At 40.8% G+C, this 19039-nt stretch overlaps 1 protein-coding gene across 3 annotated transcripts in view; it reads right to left on the bottom strand.

Moving 5' to 3' along the window:
• LOC126482289 (cytoplasmic aconitate hydratase-like) overlaps positions 1–19039 on the bottom strand; it is a 328052-nt gene that overhangs the window by 31399 nt on the left and 277614 nt on the right. For all 3 annotated transcript variants that reach the window (XM_050106284.1, XM_050106283.1, XM_050106285.1), the window contains 2 exons: positions 10366–10488; positions 7612–7797 (listed from right to left, as the gene is read on the bottom strand). In XM_050106284.1, the coding sequence (XP_049962241.1) occupies positions 7612–7797; positions 10366–10488 (309 nt within the window). The remainder of the gene's footprint in view (positions 1–7611; positions 7798–10365; positions 10489–19039) is intronic.

The following is a 19039-nucleotide window of genomic DNA, read 5'->3' as shown; positions in this document are numbered from 1 at the left end:
GAGAGAGAGAGAGAGAGAGAGAGAGGAGTTGAGAAATTTCACCCCACATAATTTTCTGACATATTTGTCCATCAATTCAAGTACCTCCAATTCAGTTACTGGTTAGAACGTAAATTGTGGTGTCTTGTTTTATGGAACCTGTTTCTGTGTATTGATATCAAAAAAACATGTTGCAGGGCAAACAAATGACGACATGGCAAAGTAAGACACAACTGATACTGCTCTAGAGCAGATGGACATTATGACAGAGTGAAAAATGGAACACGGAACAAAAGCCAAAAGATAAGACGCACTTTATTGTAAGACTTTTTAATAGTCAATTTTGGTATTTTTATAAATTGATTTGCACAAAAAATTTTCTACGTGGTTTTCCCCCCTCAAGGTTGCATTATGGAACTATCAGATTTCCACCCAAAAATCATAAATAATTAAGTGTGGAATTCTGGGATGGAGTTGTGGTTGAGTAATGCAACAAAGCCAATTAGCCCAGTAAAGGCATTACACAAAAGGCCCTTTGTTTGCAAAAAATGTGGTAGAAGATAGAAGATATTTTTAATTTTTTTTTTATCTTGCACATATAGCTGAGAGTATGTTGTTTTCAACCTCCAGAATCCTTGGGGGTTTTTGTGGCCAGAAAATCATGAATTTTTGCACTTTTTTCACATTTTTTCCAATTACTCTGAGACTATGCACCCTACTGAAAGTGTTCCCCATAAAAAAATGAAAGAGCATTAAATTTTGCATTCAAATGGCCTAATTAAATGTCAAAATCGGTGCAGCCATTTGGCCACAATCAGTTGTCAGAGTTTGTTCATTTTTACCAGCTTAGCCAGAAAGTCAGCTTGTAACTCAAAAATGGCTACTCCAAATGAAAACTGTCAAGTTATCGAAGTTGTAGAGCAGAAAATATCATGTTACAAAAGCACCTAGTTTTTCCATTTTAGCATTCGCACACTTGAAAGTCAAAGTAATTACATTTTTTGTTTTTTAGTAAGTCAAAGTTATTCAATGAAATGAAATTTCCAATACGAAAACATAGATCTGTCCCACCATCGGGAATAGAGATACTTACAGATCTACCTCGACTGACATGTTGTAAACAGCTGAGGCTGCCATTCCCTCCATTCCTCTGTTATTGTTTTCACTGTTAGCCACTCCCACTCTGCCTCTGTTGTGTAAGGATGCATTCAAAACTCCTTGTGTCTAGCAAAATTCTCATTCTTCCTTTGAGTTTACTTCTGTTGTGCAGTCTGTGCATTTAAAATGAGTGCTCCAAATCATATGGAGGTATGTTTTATATGTGACGGCAATTTGATGTGGTAAAAATGAAACAGAAAGAACAGGTAACTCTACTACAATCCAGAAAAGACAGGAAGTCACAGCACATTGTAAGTTATTAACTGGTCTGGCTGAAGTTGAAGTGCACAGTGTTTGTCAGAAAAAAAACTGATTACGTCACCTTTGGCAAAAGTCCCTGCACTGTCAGCATAGAATTCCGAACATACAAGAAGGTATTTGATTTTAATAAACATTGCTTTTATTGTGGCAAGGAAATTGATACCAATTAGGAGAAACTTGGCAGACGTCCCTATGCAAAGCAAAATATTGTTTGCAAAGTGATGAAACTTGAATTAACAGATACTGATATTGGGGTTGCTAAAAGGCGAGATGATGACACGGGTTGCAAATTTTTAGAATGTATCTGTGATGAGGACCTTTGTGCTAAAAATGCTTGCTACCATAGGCTGCTTCTGAGGGATTTTTACCGGCCTATCAGGAGTGGAGGAAAACAAGGAAGCCCTGGATCCACACAGATAGAGGAAGCAATGGAAATTATTTCTTCCTAAATAGAACTAACAGAAGAGTCCCAGTTTACTTTGCAGGAGTTGAATGAACCAAGCTATCAGATCCACAAGAAGAGTGGATGAGAACTGTATGCATTGCTGCAGATATACTTCGTGAGAACATCCGTACCCAAGTATGTGATACATTGCAATTCCTCCTACCTGATGATTTCTTGGCATATGTTCAATCAGTGATCCCTGAATCATTGCTCCATTTCTTTGAGTTGCTGATTTTGAAAAACGTATGATGAGCTCTAGATAAATGGGAAAAAGGTGTCTTACTTTGTCACATGCAGTGATTTCTGAGTGAGGCCTTTGTCATTTCTATATTCCCTATTGATTGGGCTCAGTACATTAACACACAAAACATTCAAATCAAGACCTGGTGTTGACAATCTTAGCGCAATTGGATTTGTAGCTCCGTGTATGGAAGTTTCCCTATTTGAGATGTCCTTGATTGCATGACCTGAGCATCCTAATATAACCAGTGAAGGATTCACGCAGCTCACCTCTGGTAATACTGATTTTAACAGCTGCATGACTGACAGATTGAATACTTCCCATTCCATGGGAGGAATTATGGCAGTCTCTTTCTGCACAGCTATGGTGTCTGACAAAAACATTGATCAGGACAGAAGACATTCAACTTGTGAATTTTTGTCTAACATAGCAATGCTTTGCAAAGGGGAACAAAGTCTTCTGAAAGGTACCATCCGTTAAAGACATCAGGTTCTCCATCAGATATCATTTTCAATGAAGATAAAAATGCTGCAGTTGCACAGGAGAAGTTTCTTGCAAATAAGAGCAACAAGAACCACTCGATTTTTATGAGGAAATTTGAGGATGGAGGTATTTAAGTGCTACAGGCAGAAGAGGATGCAGATTCCTTAATTGTGGTAACAGCTATTTCCCTAGTTGCTGAATCTGACAGTGTGGCAATTTTAAACAAGGACATTGGCGTGCTGCTTGTCCTAATGGGATGAGCAAACAACTACGATAAACTTATACTTCAATAAACTGGGAAGAGGGAAATCAGCAAGATTGTGGTACTCCAGTAATTCTTTCAATTTCGATCCTGCATTTGCCCTTTTCAGCCATGCCTTCAGAGGATGAGATACCATATCCTCTTCCTTTTGACCAAGAAAAAGGGAAATTACCAAACTTTATGGAGCAACAGCCACACCTCATAGTGCAAGTTGCCGAATTTGTTAAAGCCTCAGTGTCTCAAAACTTAATAGCCTAGGCTGGAGAACAACTGATGTTAGCACTGTATGGGAACTACAACTGTCCTACTTTGGACAAGCTTAGGTACGAGCTTTTTGTAAAGTTTGCCTCAAGAAAATCTTTCCAACATGAAAGGCTACCACCAACATCAGACACAGCAAGGTGGCACTTATTGCAATCCTGCCATCAAGTGCAATCTTGGCTGGTGAAGAAAACTGATCCATGCCAGTGGAACAGGCTTGTTTTCCACGGTAACATGAAAGATATGGCACTCACATGCTACTGAAGATGGTTTCCTGCACACGTGAAAGAGGGTGCACAGCAGTGTTTGGATGTCGCAAATCTGGACTGAACTGCTCCTTAACATGCAAACACTTTTGTGACCTACCTTGCGAGAACACCCCAGAAATTGGACTCAACAACAGAAAATATGTTCCAGGATGAAAAAGTTGGTGAAGGTGCCGCAACGAATCCTGAAGATCGGATGCTGGACTGGGACCTGCCACAGTCTCCCACATGACCTCGATGGACTTGAAATTTGATTAAATGTTAATCACTGTTATTTAAGTTGTTTTTAAATGTTGTATCACTCATGTGTAAATACATATTGACCGTTACTATATACTTGGTTTTCATTTAGCAACCCACTCTAACCAATTAAGGCAGGGATAAAACAAATAAAAATACACATGAATGAAGAAAATTAATAAGATATACATAGAGAACACACATGTGCTCATTAGAGAGCAGTCCAGTGGAAATTTCATTTCATTGAATAACTTCAATTTAAAAGAAAAACTACAAATAGAATTACTTTGGCTTTCAAATGTGTGAATGCTTAATAGTGCCTAAAACTGGAAAACTTGATGATTTTGTAACATAATATTTCATGCTTTACATCTTTGAAAACTTGACATTTTTCATTTGAGTTGTAGGCATTGGAGCCGAATTTTAGCCAAGTTGAACGATGTTTGATGACTGATTACGAGCAAATGGCTGCACCATTCTGATATTTAAGTAGTCATTTGATGCAAAATTTAAAGCTCTTTTATTCTGGTGAGGGTAACAATTTCAGTAAGATGCACAGTTCGCAAGTGATAGGCGAAACATGTCAAAAAGTGCTAAAATTTCTTGTTTTGTTCCCACCCCAACCCCCACAAAAAGTTGTCCTGAAGATTATGTAGGTCGAAAACTTGGAATTGACGTACTCTCAACTATATACACAAGATAAAAAAATAAAATCTTCTACCTCATTTTTTTTGCAAGCGAAAAGTACCCTGTTACTAGACTAAATAATGTAACAAGAAACATATGACAGCAGAGGGTATAAATCTTTCAGTTTGATAAGAACATTTTTGATATATGCACAGTCACAAAAATAAATTATTCCAGTTTAAATATCAGAATTAATGTCACAGCATTTCATTAAAATTCTTGTAAATCTATCTTAGTATTTGTTTTGAAGTTGTACCAGCAATTAATTATTATCAATAGCGTTATAAAGTCTTTGACCTCTATGAGAGACTGCTGTTCTTATTCAGTGAGAGGGAGGTATAGAGACTTAGTGGGAATACATTATGGAAAGGATGCTCTTTGTGAGCCACTTGTTGCAAAGGGGCTTTATATTGTTTTGTAGTACTCCTGAAGACAAAAGTACTGAGTGTGGAAATACTAAACAATATATCTATTTAAAGTTCAGAAACTGCATTTATTGGAATAATCATCAGAAGTTAGCTGAATAACAATCCTTTGACCATTTAATATTTCTTGGTACAAAGACAATGAGACCAACAACGAACAACCAAGATAAGTACCAATTTAGAATTATAGATGTGATGTGGGACTCAACACAAATCAATTACGAAATAATTGTCAACATCTTGTTTGAAGATAGATCATTGAACAGGCAATACTGGAGATCTCTTTAACAGTATGTGATCATTACATGAACAAGTCACTAACGTCAATATGTTTGGTGATTCCTGCAGTTGCCAGAACAGGAATATTAATTTTCAGTCATGCTCATGAATGTATTTCACAAGCAAAAACAATGTAGTATTAAGCTGCGGGTTTTTTAACATAAGTTCCTTGAACCTCTTGACACCCACATGGAGGCCAGCTCCACTCAAAAGAAAAATGAATACAAATTCAAAAATTTCTATATCTAGGGATTGGGGCTAATTTATCATATTAGTGCCAAGGAAACCACAGTTATATGTAGTCTAACCGAGCAGAATGGTTTTCTTATGCTTTGGGAATTACTTTGTCAATGTCATGTTAATAGGAAACAAAAGATTTTGGGATAGTCAGTTCTTTGGCTATTGATAAAATGCTTACCCCACATGTGTTATTCACCTGGGAATATATAGCATACATTTTCCTTCAGTGCTCAAAAGGCATTCAAGATAATAAATCTAACAACAAGAGGTAAACATCCAGTGAGGACTTGTACCACACTTACATGGCATCTATATGGTTATCTGCAGAAAGGGGCAAAGACCAGCAGTCATTAATGACCCTTACACATCCACAGAGAATGGCATTTTACCAGTTGCCACACCCTCCAGGAGTTGGTGTACAGTTCTTAACAGATGAAAGTGATGGTTAACAATGTTACAGTATGAAAATTACATTTTATTTGCATTTTAAAGAGTTATTTAGTCTTTCTCTACAGTGGACTGATACGCAAAGTGATAATTCCACAAGAAGAAATATTGTAACACACAGCATTATCTAATATTGTTTCTCATTGTATCAAAGTACAGGGATAAGAGTGAAATGTAGAACATGCACAAAGTTTAAATACAGAAGTACTTGATTTTATTGTAGTACCTAAAAACAGCAAAAACAGGTAAATTTTGTAATTAATGTATGTCATAAAAACAACTAGTGTCTGAAAGTTACTGAAATTAATTCAATACAAAGACAACCACTACCAGAAAAATTACAATTAAGAGTAGTGGTAGAGAACTTTTAGACAGCACAAATACAGCACTTATTACCATAAGCACCAAATACGAAACTTTAGAATGAAGTATTAACAGTATTGAAGCAGATTCTCTGAATTTTAATGCTCATTTCCCACAAATTAGATTTTTTGATACTGGTTGTTCTTGCATTAAGCCACAGATAAAAGAAGAATGGGATTCATACCCCTTTCTGGACATGTTGATCTTGAATTAAATGTGATTCTACAGAACATTTAAGATAAATGCTGGAATATTTCCTTCAGCAAGACAGCGGCATATGTCCCACCTCATCTCTGTCTGAGCCAATGACTATAAGCTAGTCTTGTCTGAATAACTGTGGGTAACTATAACCTAGTCAGTTCTCATCCCATACAATAAGTCTTTCCTGATCTGCAGTTCTGGGTGGCTTTACCAAAATCTACCCCTTTCCCTAGACCTCTCGAGTTCTTTTTCTTCACCCTTCACCCTTCTTCCTTCTTCCTTCCCCTTCATCCCTTCTGCCTGAAGAGGAGCCACTGGCTCCAAAAGCTTGCCAATTACAACAGTCTTTATGCATGTGTTCTGCCACTGCTTGATGAGTAGATTTCTTTTCTATCCAATTATATAACTTAAGTCAATTACACATAATGTAAGTCAATTACACATAATGTCACTGTAAAATATCTCTTGAAAAATTTACTATTACAACTACAGGTATTCTGTTCACTTTTCACTACCAACTTGATATACTACGCTCTTTACAATCTTGCTCTTGAGTGCCCCTTCCAGCTTGGCACTCAAAAGAGCCACTACTGATTGTGATACATCGCATTTAGGAATCTTATAGCTGTGGTGCCAGAGATGTCCCTCTCAGCTTGATGCACCAAGCAGCAAATTGTGCCACCTGGGCCTTAAATCAGCCCTGTATGTAATGTATTCATATTATTCTTAATAGATAAGACACATAAGCATGTGAAAGTCTGAAGTCTCTTTGCTGTGCTCTTAAAACAAAATGAAACACTGTTAATAATGTGAAAGTATTTCTGATAGCTTACTTCTAGATTTAACACTTAACAAGGCCAGAGCTCGAAAAAAGTACAAACTGTATGGAATGCAATGACAAACACATCTCAAATATACAAATCCTTGAAGAAATTATATCTTACCCATTGTTCCTCATTCCTCCATCACAAACTTAACATCTACTTTTACCTTCTCCTCCTCCTCCTCCTCCTGACAAAAGTATTATCTCTGAGTACTGAAAGATTGAGATCATCATTTCATTAGCAGTCTGTCAGCCCCTTTCCAATTTGTTTTGTTACAGCAGTTGTAAGCAGATGATCTTATTCCGTGCCACAATGTTTTCATTCAAACTAATTAGTTCTTCCAAATGTTCTTTCTGATGTTTGTGACCTTTACTAACTTTCTGCATTACTTACCACAACTAGTTTTGAAAGTTTCAGGGATATCATTAAGAGTGGAATCTTGAGAAATACATCTAAGTGTGTGTTGCCAGTGAATCTAACTTTACAGGTTTCAAACATCTTTAAAACATGTACATGCTAATCAATGCAATAAATCACTGAATAGCCAACCTCAACTGTCAGCTGTTGCAGTGGCTTCAGGTCTGCAGGGATATGAATGCTGAACAGCTCTTTTCCTGTGAGGCCAAGAGTCTCTGCATTTTGTCCAGGTAAGTACTGCAAGGGCAAAAGTCCCATTCCAACCAAGTTGGAGCGATGTATCCGTTCATATGATTCTGCAATAACAGCCTTCAAGCCCTAAAACAAAAGAATCCAATGATAAGACAGAAATTTAATTAGAGAGAATTTATAAAAGCTGTGCATCAATTGTCAAAACCCACAAGTGACAATTACCAATGAAGAACACCTAAATCATAATCAGCCAAATGTGACACCATTAGCTTTTCTAACTGGGTTGAGGAAATGGGATGAGAATGGAAGATCTGGAGTGACATTCTTTGGTTTCAGCTGCTATTTGTGTGCCCTTTCCCTTTTCTTCGCCCTAAAAGAAGTAATATTGGAAAATTCAAAATCTTAATAGACTCATTGTGGGTGTGTCTGGGGGTCTTGTTCAGTTTTTATGCTTTCGATGGATGATAAGTGAAAATAAATTCTATTGGATGTGCTTGGCTGCCTTACTGACAATTAAGGACACAAAGTACACACAACTGATTTAAAACTCAAAATAAGAACTTCTTGTGATTGAGTTTACATATTGTCTGATTACAGAAATAACTGAAACTCTTAATATTATTACAATTACTTCAACTTTCCAAAATCTGTGTTATAACATTTTACTTATTTACATGAGTAGTATTTCTAACAGTTCATCATACACTCTAGAATAAATTCCTTTTCTAGAACATGAAAAATTATACAACAAAAGAATAGAAGTTTAGACTGCTGGTGATAAAGCTTATGCTAGGTGAGGCTTTACTACATAAATGACCAATTAATGTAAAGAAATAAAGTACCTGTTTGCTCACAGAATACTCCCCCCCCCCCCCCCCCCCCCCCCACAACACACACACACACACACACACACACACACACACACACACACAAATTACCTGCATGGCAACATTGTTTTGGCACTATAACTTTAAAAAGGTAGTAAAGCCCTTAGCCTTGTTTATGTGCTTTTCAATGACAAAGCCTTTGCTCTTCAGTGAGTTGTTATTTTTAATCCTTAAATTACACAGCTTTGAATGCACATTTCACATTTTAAGACATTTAATAGAAACAAATACATCTGTGACTACAAATATGTACACTTCTGCAGAAGGACTTGACAAAATTACTTTCTGTTTTTCATATTTGCACATATTTTTGTGACTACTGTAGGATTAGTTTCAAAATGAATGTATATCACTTAAGTGGGAGCACTCATGTAGCAGGAGAGAGAGAGAGAGAGAGAGAGAGAGAGAGAGAGAGAGAGAGAGAGAGAGAGGGGGGGGGGGGAGGGGGGAAAGCATGTGAGTTCTGTCAGATAGTGAACAATTCACAAAAATTATTTGTGAAAAGGGAAATTATATTGTTGTTTCTAAATAAGTAGTAGATGAAATTCAGTAAACTGGCACTCAGTTTTTATTCACTAATTTCTATTAAACACTGCCTTGTTCTCTTTTTAAATGCACTTATAACACCTTAGCGACTAAGTTACACTCATATGGAACAACGAATCTGAAAATTTACCCAATTTCAGTATATCACTGTGATAATTGAATTAGATTCACTGAAATCAATGAAGATGAAATTAATGATCATTAACTGACCTGAAACTATATCCATGGAAAGCAACGAGAAATGCTGAGCCTGCAAAATAATGAATATGTCGCCATTAATGAAGATTTGTGCAATACTACACTCGTACCAAGATTTACTATTTTTTGCTTGCTGTCACCTTATTCATTAGACTAACTAAAAATGCTCCCACTTTCCTTTGGCACTCCTATTTTGACCTATGATATCCAAACACAACAACCAGATGTTACAAGAAGTTTTCCCATACGGTATTGGGAATAGCACCACTGTGTTGGATACACTCATTAAATTGCAGGTTAAGCATTTTGTGCAGTTTCATTCATACCATTTCACGCATTACATTTTCACCAATTTCGTTCCCACCGATCTATATCAGAAAATTTAATTCATTTGATTTTTATCTCTTGTGGCACCAGGGTAAGACAGTCCTCCACAAAATCTATTCCCCATTAGTGCTAATGCCTTGTAAGAAAACCTCTGGTTGTAGTGTAAAGAAATGAAACGTAAGTGACAATAAAAGTTTTGAATCGGGCCTGGAGATATGCAAAGAGGATGTAATGGTTATGACAACTGCTTGCAAAAATCAGTAAGTTTCAGTGTCCTGATCTAGCACACATCTTCATTAGTCACAACCTATTTGTTTTATCATTACGGTTGGTATACAGTGTTTCACTCACATCTATAGCTACAAGCCTATTCTGCAGTTTACATTTAAATCTTTGGGTTTGTAGAACACTTTCAGACTATTTCTCGATTGTTCCACTCTTGAATAGCACATGGTAACAATTAAAACATAAATCTTTCTATGTGGGCTCCAATTTCTCTTACTTTGTCACCATGGTCATTTTTCCCTATGTAGGCGAGAATCAACAGAATATTTTGGCATTCAGAAAAGAAAGTTGGTCAATGAAATTTCTTGAAATGACCTCGCATTTGTTTTGATGACTGCCACCCCAACTCTCTTACCACACCCAACTTCCATAAACAGCCAACAAAAAGTTCCAAACATAATTTCAGAAGGAATTAATTCACAGAAAGTAAAGACCTGACTGACTTACTTACCAAAAGGTAAGGTCCTTTAGCTGCCCAGTCTCTTGAAGATCCTGACCCATAATCTTTACCAACAAGAGCTATGAGAGGTGTTCCTTCCTGTTTGTACCTTTCTGCTGCATCAAATATATCAAGCTGGGGCAAAAAAACAGAATTGAGTTCATTTGATTACAGTTGTACAAGTGGACCTCTTATCTAAGTAATAACAAAGGAAGATCATCATTCACTATATTGTATAGGAGAAAAGCTAGTTCTATACATAAGTTTTCCAGAGCAACTTTATGGATTGCTAATTAGATGTAAATTACAAAATTAATCAATCAGCAAATAACAAAAAAATATGCAAAATTATTAATAATATACATTGCTTAGCATTTGATATTATAGGATTTAACAGTGGTGAGGCCAGAGTAAGAGGTAGTGGGAGGGTGCATGGGGCAGATTTTACAGTTGGGACCATTTCAGGTGTAGGGACTAGGGGGTAAGGACAATAAGTTGGAAATGTCATATGATTTGACTAGAACCTTATGGAGATGAGAAAGACGATGGAAGGAGATAGTGGGTAGTGTTGGGAGCTCTGAGTGATACTGGATAACAATGGGGCATGTCCGAGTGGGACCTGTATTAGACAGAGGTGTTCCTCAACACCCAAAAAGTGAGCACTTTGCTTGTTATGGATTTACTGGCAACTCATTGTAGCCTGGACTCACAATGAAGAACAATTTAACCACTGCACCCAACTTAAATTCATCTGGTCATTTTCCCAATCCAAAGCTATCTTCCCCGACATACTTACACTTGGAGACCTGTCACCTATCCATATCAAACATTCCCATCCCTGCAGCCAAGGCATCCATGGCAAGCAATTCTGCCCCTCCACTGAATCATCCAACATCCACACCAAGAACCTCTACCAGGGTTCTTGATGTATTACTTTGCCAAGGCTATGACTTTTCTAATCAAGCCCTGAAATAAGATCCTCTGTTCATGCTACGCTTCCCCTATAATGGCACAGCTCTACATTTGTATCTACATCAACATATATATAGATACTCCACAAACCACCTTATGATGCACGGTGGAGATTACCCTGTACCATTACTGTGGTGTCACCGCCAGACACCACACTTGCTAGGTGGTAGCCTTTAAATCGGCTGCAGTCCGTTAGTATATGTCGGACCCGTGTGTCGCCACTATCAGTGATTGCAGACCGAGCGCCGCCACACGGCAGGTCTAGTCTAGAGAGACTCCCTAGCACTCGCCCCAGTGTACAGCCGACTTTGCTAGCGATGGTTCACTGGCTACATACACTCTCATGTGCAGAGACGACATTGGTGATGAGTGAAAACAGTGTTCTTATCTATCCTTCCCTGATTTCGTTGTGTAATGGCTTCGTCACAATCTCCACATGCACTGTCCGAATTTTATCGCTTATAGAATCAGCGGACGCATGCATTACTGGATGCCCTTACGACAGCTCATCCAGGGTCAACGTGCAATGCAAAACAATGCGGCAGCTGCCGCTCCACCGCAAACGCAGCCACAACAGGCAGTTGCACCGCCCATCCGACCCTTTGATGCTGCACTGGAAAGCTGGACAGAGTGGTCACGGCAATTTGTATTCCATCTCGCCGCCTACAGAATTCTAGGTAACAAGTGGCAGCCTTTTCTTTTGTCGTCCGTCGGTGTGCAAACCTACCGTGTGATAGTCAAATTATTTCCCCGACGCGACGTAGCGACTCTGTCCTATGAAGAAATTTTGTCTGCATTAGATGCATATTTCAAACAATCAGTCAATGTAGTTGCAAAACGGTATACCTTCTTTCGTACAAAACATACGGCAGGTCAGACTAATCGGGAGTGGGTTGCAACCTTGCAAGGCCTTACTAGGGATTGTGCTTTTGAGTGTCAATGTGGACTCCCGTATTCAAATACTATGGTACATGATATAATTGCACAGAAAGTTTCTGATGTTTGTATAAGGGAACAGATTTTGAAACTAGTCAATCCCTCCCTTCAACAAGTGATGGACATATTGGATCGGCAAGACACACTTGACTTTGTTCAGGAATCATTTGAAACTTCACCAGCCATGTGTAAGGTTAACCGGCCCACCAGGCGAGCTGCACAGAGCAATAAACAGCCCTCACGCCCAGCTGCGCCGCTGCCGCCAGGCTCGCAGCCACGTGTGCCGCGCCGGCAAGCAAATGCAGTGCTTAAATCATGCCCGTGGTGCACTGATAAACATTCATGTGAGAATTGCCCGTCACGCCAAGCTACTTGCTTTTACTGTAATGAAAAAGGACATGTTCAGATTGTTTGCCAGAAAAAGCTCAGATCGGAAACTCCAAACCATTCCAGGCCCTTTGCTTCGCGCCTGAATCGGAATCGAACCAAGGATACTCAGACTCGCGAAACTTCGCTCATGGACATTCTTGTCATTCATTCCACTCCGCCCACAGTGCCACTCTCTCTACCAGTGAATGTGTTCGTCCCACAAATAGTGTGCGTCGACGTCACCAGAACTCCCGTCAAGTCGCAAGTGATTTTGTACCAGTGTCAGTTCACGTTCCATGAGACAGTCGCTCTTGTCGTCAGCAGGACCATTAACTTTTTGTAGACTTGGACATTAACGGCAAAGTGATACCATTCCAGCTCGATACCAGAGCTGCAGTTTCACTGATCAATCAAGACACGTACAAACTGCTGGGCACACCTCCGCTGCGTGCCGCAAATGTTAAGTTAACTAGCTATTCAGGTCAAGAGATCCCTGTGTTAGGACAGTGCAGCCTTCTTGCAACATACAAAGGACAAACAAAACTTGTGTCATTTTATGTCCTTCATTCTTCTTCTGCAGTGAACTTGTTTGATTTTGATTTATTTCAGTTGTTTAACTTGTCTATAGTAAATCAGGTCCTATCAGTGAACCAGACTGTGCCTTCAGACAGTGTTTCTCGTCTATGTGAAGAATTTGCAGACATTTTTGCACTGGGCCTCGGTTGCGCTAAGAACTACAAAGCACATTTGGAACTGAAAGTCAACGTGCAACCGAAATTTTTCAGAGTGCGCAATGTTCCCCATGCATTGCATGATGAGGTTGCAAAAACATTACACGATTTGGAATCACAAGGTGCAATTGAACGTGTGCAGGCTTCTCTCTGGGCATTACCCTTAGTAATTTTGCCAAAACCTTCGGGAAAATTGAGACTTTATGTCGACTTCAAGGCAACAGTGAATCCGCAACTAGTGATTGCAACTTTTCCTTTACTCCACCCGGAAGATCTTTTTGACAAACTGTGCCCGGGCAAATATTTTTCGAAGTTGGACCTAGCAGGTGCGTACTTGCAAATACCGGTGGACGAAGAATCCCAGCGCGTTTTGGTGGTTAACATGCATCTTGGCTTGTATCAATTCAAACGACTGCCATTTGGGTGTGCATCCGCCCCTGCATTGTTTCAGCAAGATCTACAACCTATTTGTGCATCGGTACCTACTGCAGCAAACTATCTGGACGATATTGTGATCTCCGGAAAGACGGAAGAAGAACATTTAGCCATCTCAGAACATTATTTCAGGTCTTGCGACAAAATGGTCTTTGCTTACGGAAGGACAAATGTGTGTTTTTTGCTTGTGACTTGCCATACCTGGGCCATGTATTCAATGCCCAAGGCATACATCCCAGTCCCACACACCTCCGTGCCATACAAGACTTGCCTTCACCGTAGAATTTGAAGCAGCTATAGAATGTGCTTGGAAAAATGAATTATTATCACAAATATGTGCAGCATGCCTCTTCCATTTCAGCTCCGCTTCATCGCTTACGCCGTAAAGATGTTCCGTTCGTCTGGGCGACGGTATGCGAACGCGCCTTTCGCCGGTTGAAATAGGCGTTGCTTTCCAATACTTGCCTTACGCCATATGATGCCCAGAAGCCCTTTTGTTGATGGTGGATGCATCGGATTTCGAGATCGGTGCTGTGCTTGCGCACAAAGATGGATCGCACGAACGCCCTATTGCCTTTGCGTCCAAATTGCTCTCGTCTGCGCAAAGAAATTATTCACAGATTGAGAAAGAAGCATTGGCTCTCGTATTTGGTGTTGCAAAGTTTCATGACATCTTGTATGGTCGTCACTTTACCATAATCACAGACCACAAACCTTTGACATCGCTTTTTCATCCCAACAAGCCTGAAATTCATTCGCTGGTCTATTTTTCTCTCGCAGTACCACTACAATATCTTGTATCTGTCCACTGCTAAGCACGGAAATGCCGATGCGTTGTCCCGGTTGCCTGTTGCTGAGGATAGGGCATTTGATTCCTCCGAACTTGCTTGCATGTTCATTGATTCGGAAACCGATGACGTGGTCCAATCGTTTCCAATTGATTTTCATTGTGTAACTACAGCCATAACTGCCATCCCTGTCCTTGCTACCATTCTGCGCTTTGTTGCTACGCAATGGCCCTTGTCAAAGTCACGGATCGGACCCGTTGGTTCACCGATTTTTTGCTCACAAGGAAAGACTTTTTGTTCGACGTGCTGATAATGATTAGTCCAGGGTTGTGGTACCACGTTGGTTACAGTCCTCTGTCTTAAAGCTTCTCCACCAAGGACATTGGGGTATAGTGAGAACGAAACAACTTGCTCGTCAGCACTGTACTTGGTTCGGAATCGATGCCGCGATTACCACTATGTGCTCTTCTTGCATGATGTGTGCCGAACAACAATCAGCACCACCGTGGAAATTCTTTGCATGGCCAGCCACTTTCCCTTGGCAACGCTTACACATCGATTTTGCTGGTCCATTCTGGAATGCTCGATGGGTGGTTGTGATAGATTCAGTCAGTAATTTTCCTTTTGTTGTCCGGATGTCTTCCACGACATCATCTGCCACCATCCAAGCGTTATCTGCTGTCTTTTGCATTGAAGGTCTTCCACAGACAATTGTTTCCGACAATGGCCCACAATTCATGTCCGCAGAATTTCAGTCATTCTACAAGGCCAATGGTATTCAACATCTGACGTCTGCACCATTTTCGCCACAGTCAAACGGTGCCGCTGAACGATTGGTCAGAACTTTCAAGTCACAGATGTCGAAGTTGAAAGAGTCGCATTCCGGGAGGACGCGTTATTGCTCTTTTTATCCTCGTATTGCTCTCAACCCCAAGATGGTAGCTTGCCAGCTGAGTTGCTCCACTGTCGCCATCATCGAACCTTGATGTCTTAGCTACATCCGCCGCATTCGGTTCCTGTGCAGCGGCAGATACCTGCCTTTGCCCCAGGCGACATTGTCTACTACCGCCACTATCGAGGTTCAAGGCTGCCACGGACGGCCTATGTATCTAGTTTTGGGCGCCTCTGGTGAGGTGCGCCGGCATCTCAATCAGCTGCGCCTCTGTCGTCGCACAGGATCTGCCGCTCCCCGTCTGCTTTCAGTGAGGGTGCCGTCCGGTCAGTGCCCCGGGGACCCATCTACTGGCTCGCCTCAGCCCCAGGTGTTACCGACGCTGCCTTCCATTTTGCCCCATGGCGATGCGCCGCCGGCGATGCCCGCAGTGGAGGCGTTGCTGCCACCATCGGGCGCCTCCCTGGGTCACGCGCCGTTGATCGCTTCCTGTGACCAGTTGTCCTCCGACATGGAACTCTTGCCCACTCCGGACCATATGTCGTCTTCACCCGTCGGGTGCCTCGGCCCGATGGAGGTCGACCCTTCGGCCCCTCCTATCTCTCTAAAGGCGCATACACTGCATGTTGGCGTGCACCCTGGAGTAGTTTTTCAGGCGTTCCCTAGCTCCCCGCGGTTCGAATGGCAGGGTGCGGGTGGCACAGCCTCGCCTCGTGTTAGGCTCCCCACCTCGTCGCATAGGTCAACATGGGGTCCTCCCCACAGCGGGCGGAGGCCTTATACCACAACCGTACGCCGATTTGCGGGGGAGGAATGTGGTGCCACCGCCAGACACCACACTTGCTAGGTGGTAGCCTTTAAATCGGCCGCGGTCCGTCAGTATACGTCGGACCCGCGTGTCGCCACTATCAGTGATCACAGACCGAGCACCGCCACACAGCAGGTCTAGTCTAGAGAGACTCCCTAGCACTCGCCCCAGTCGTACAGCCGACTTTGCTAGCGATGGTTCACTGGCTACATATGCTCTCATTTGCAGAGACGACAGTTTAGCATAGCCTTCAGCTACGTCATTTGCTACGACCTAGCAATGCGCCATATTCAGTTACTATGTATCCTGAACAGATAATATTGTGAATCTTGTACCGTCAAGAGCGACGTTCATCATTAATGGATTACATTTAAGTATCAAAGTAATTACGTCCGCTTTCTGAATTCTAATTCCTTGTCATGTTGCAGGCCTCACGTCAGTATAGTCCTTCCCTCCTCACGCCAGCCTGCGTGAGCTAAAACGCGTGGATTTTGGCCTCTTCTAGTAACACGGTGTTGGCTCTTCTGCCAACACAACATTTACGTCTCATTTCCTTTCCTGTTCCACTCGCATATAGAGCGAAGGAAAAACTACTGTCTGTATGCATCTGTATGAGCCAAAATTTCTCGTATCTTATCTTTGTGGTCCTTATGTGAAATGTTTGTTGGCGGCAGTAGGATAGTTCAGCAGTCAGCTTCAAATGCCGGTTCTCTAAATTTGCTCAATAGTGTTTCTCGAAAAGAGCATTGCCTTCCCTGCAGCGATTCCCATTAAGTTCCTGAAGCATCTCTGTAACACTTACGTGATGTTCGAACCCACCGGTAACAAATCTAGCAGCTGAATTACTTCAATGTCTTCCTTGAATCCAGCCTGGTATTGATCCCAAACACTCTGACAGTACTCAAGAATAGGTTGCACCAGTGTCCTATGAGCGGTCTCCTTTATAGATGAATCACACTGTCCTAAAATTCTCACAATAAACTGAAGTCTACCATTAGGCCAACCGTACTACAGTTCTCAAGTGCTCATTCCACCTCATATTGCTTTGCACTGTTGTGCCCAGATATCTGAAAGACTTGACTGTGTCAAGCAGGCCAATACTAATACTGCATCTGAACATTAAAGGTTTGATGTTCTTACTCATCTGCATTAACTTACATTTTTCCACATTTAGGGCTAGCTGCCATTCCTCACACCAACTGGAAATTTTGTCTAAGTCATCCTGTACCTTCCAACAGTCAATCAACTTCGACACCTTATCGTACATCACTGCATCATCAGCAAACAACTGTAGTTTGCTGCCCACCCTTTCCGGCAAATCATTTATGTATATAGATAACAGCGGTCCTATCACACTTCCCTTGGGTACTCCTGATGATAGCCTGGTCTCTGATGAACACTCATTGTCGAGAACAACATACTGGGTTCTATTATTTAAGAAATCTTCGAACCACTCACATATCTGTGAACTTATTCCATACGCTCATACCTTCGTAAACAGCCTGCAATGAGGCACCATGTCAAATGCTTTCCAGAAATCTAGAAATATGGAATCTAGCCTGTTGCCCTTCATCCATAGTTCTCAGTATATCATGTGAGAAAAGGACAAGCTGAGTTTCGCATGAGCAATGCTTTCTAAAACCATGCTAATTCGTGCACATAAGCTTTTTAGTCTGAAGAAAGTCTATTATATTCGAAATGAGAATATGTTCAAGGATTCTACAGCAAACAGACGTTAAGGGTAATGGTATGTAATTTTGTGGGTCCATTCTTTTACCTTTATTATGTACTGGTGTGTTTTTTTCCAGTTGTTTGGGACACTGCACTGGGAGAAAGATTCACGATAAATTCAAGTTAGGCGTAGGGCCAATGCCATAGAGTACTCTTTGTAAGACCGAACTTCATCTGGACCTGGTGATTTATTTGCATTCAAATCCTTCAGTTGTTTCTCTATGCCAGTTATGCGTGTTACTATGTCATCCATACGGGAGACTGTCTGATGGTCAAACAATGGTATGTTTATATGATTCTCCCATGTGAAGGATTTATTGATTGTGAAATTAAAACTTTGGCTTTCATTCTGCTATCTTCAACAGTCACACCACACTGGTCAACAAGGGACTGAATGAAAGACTTGGAGCCGCTTAGCAATTTTACATACGACCAAAATTTTCTCGGGTTCTCTGTCAGATCTTTTGCTAAGGCATGATGGTGATGATAGTTGTATGCTTCACGCATAGATCTTTTCACAGACTAACAAATCTCTACTAACCTTCGCTTGTCATCATTTGTGTGCTTTGAAATGGGAGTGCAACAGCCTCTGCTTCCTCAGTATCCACCAAATTTCGTTATTAAATCATGACAGGGTTTTTCCATCCTTTATCCACTTACTAGGCACTTAATTCTCCAGCCCACAATTTACAATCTGCTTAAAATTTCATCATAATTCCTTTACATCCATCTCACTGGAGCTAAGTGATGCCAATTCACTATCTAAGTGAGATGTTAAAAACTGCTTATCTGCTCTATCTAGCAGAAACTCTCTCCTATCCTTCCTGACTGACTTATTAACTTTCGTAATCATAGTTGCTATAATGACATCATGATCACTAATCTCCGTTTCTGTAATGACACTGTCTATAAGGTCCAGCCTATTTGTAGCTACAAGGTCTAAGAAATTTCCACTGTGTGTGAGCAACTGAGCTAGCTGCTCAAGATAAATTTCAGAAAATGTGTTCAAAAGTATTTTGCATGA

This window comes from Schistocerca serialis, chromosome 5, assembly GCF_023864345.2.
Source record: "Schistocerca serialis cubense isolate TAMUIC-IGC-003099 chromosome 5, iqSchSeri2.2, whole genome shotgun sequence".
Classification (NCBI taxonomy): Eukaryota; Metazoa; Arthropoda; class Insecta; order Orthoptera; family Acrididae; genus Schistocerca; species Schistocerca serialis.
Note: the sequence above shows the minus strand (reverse complement) of the source record. Positions and strands in the feature narration are given on the sequence as shown.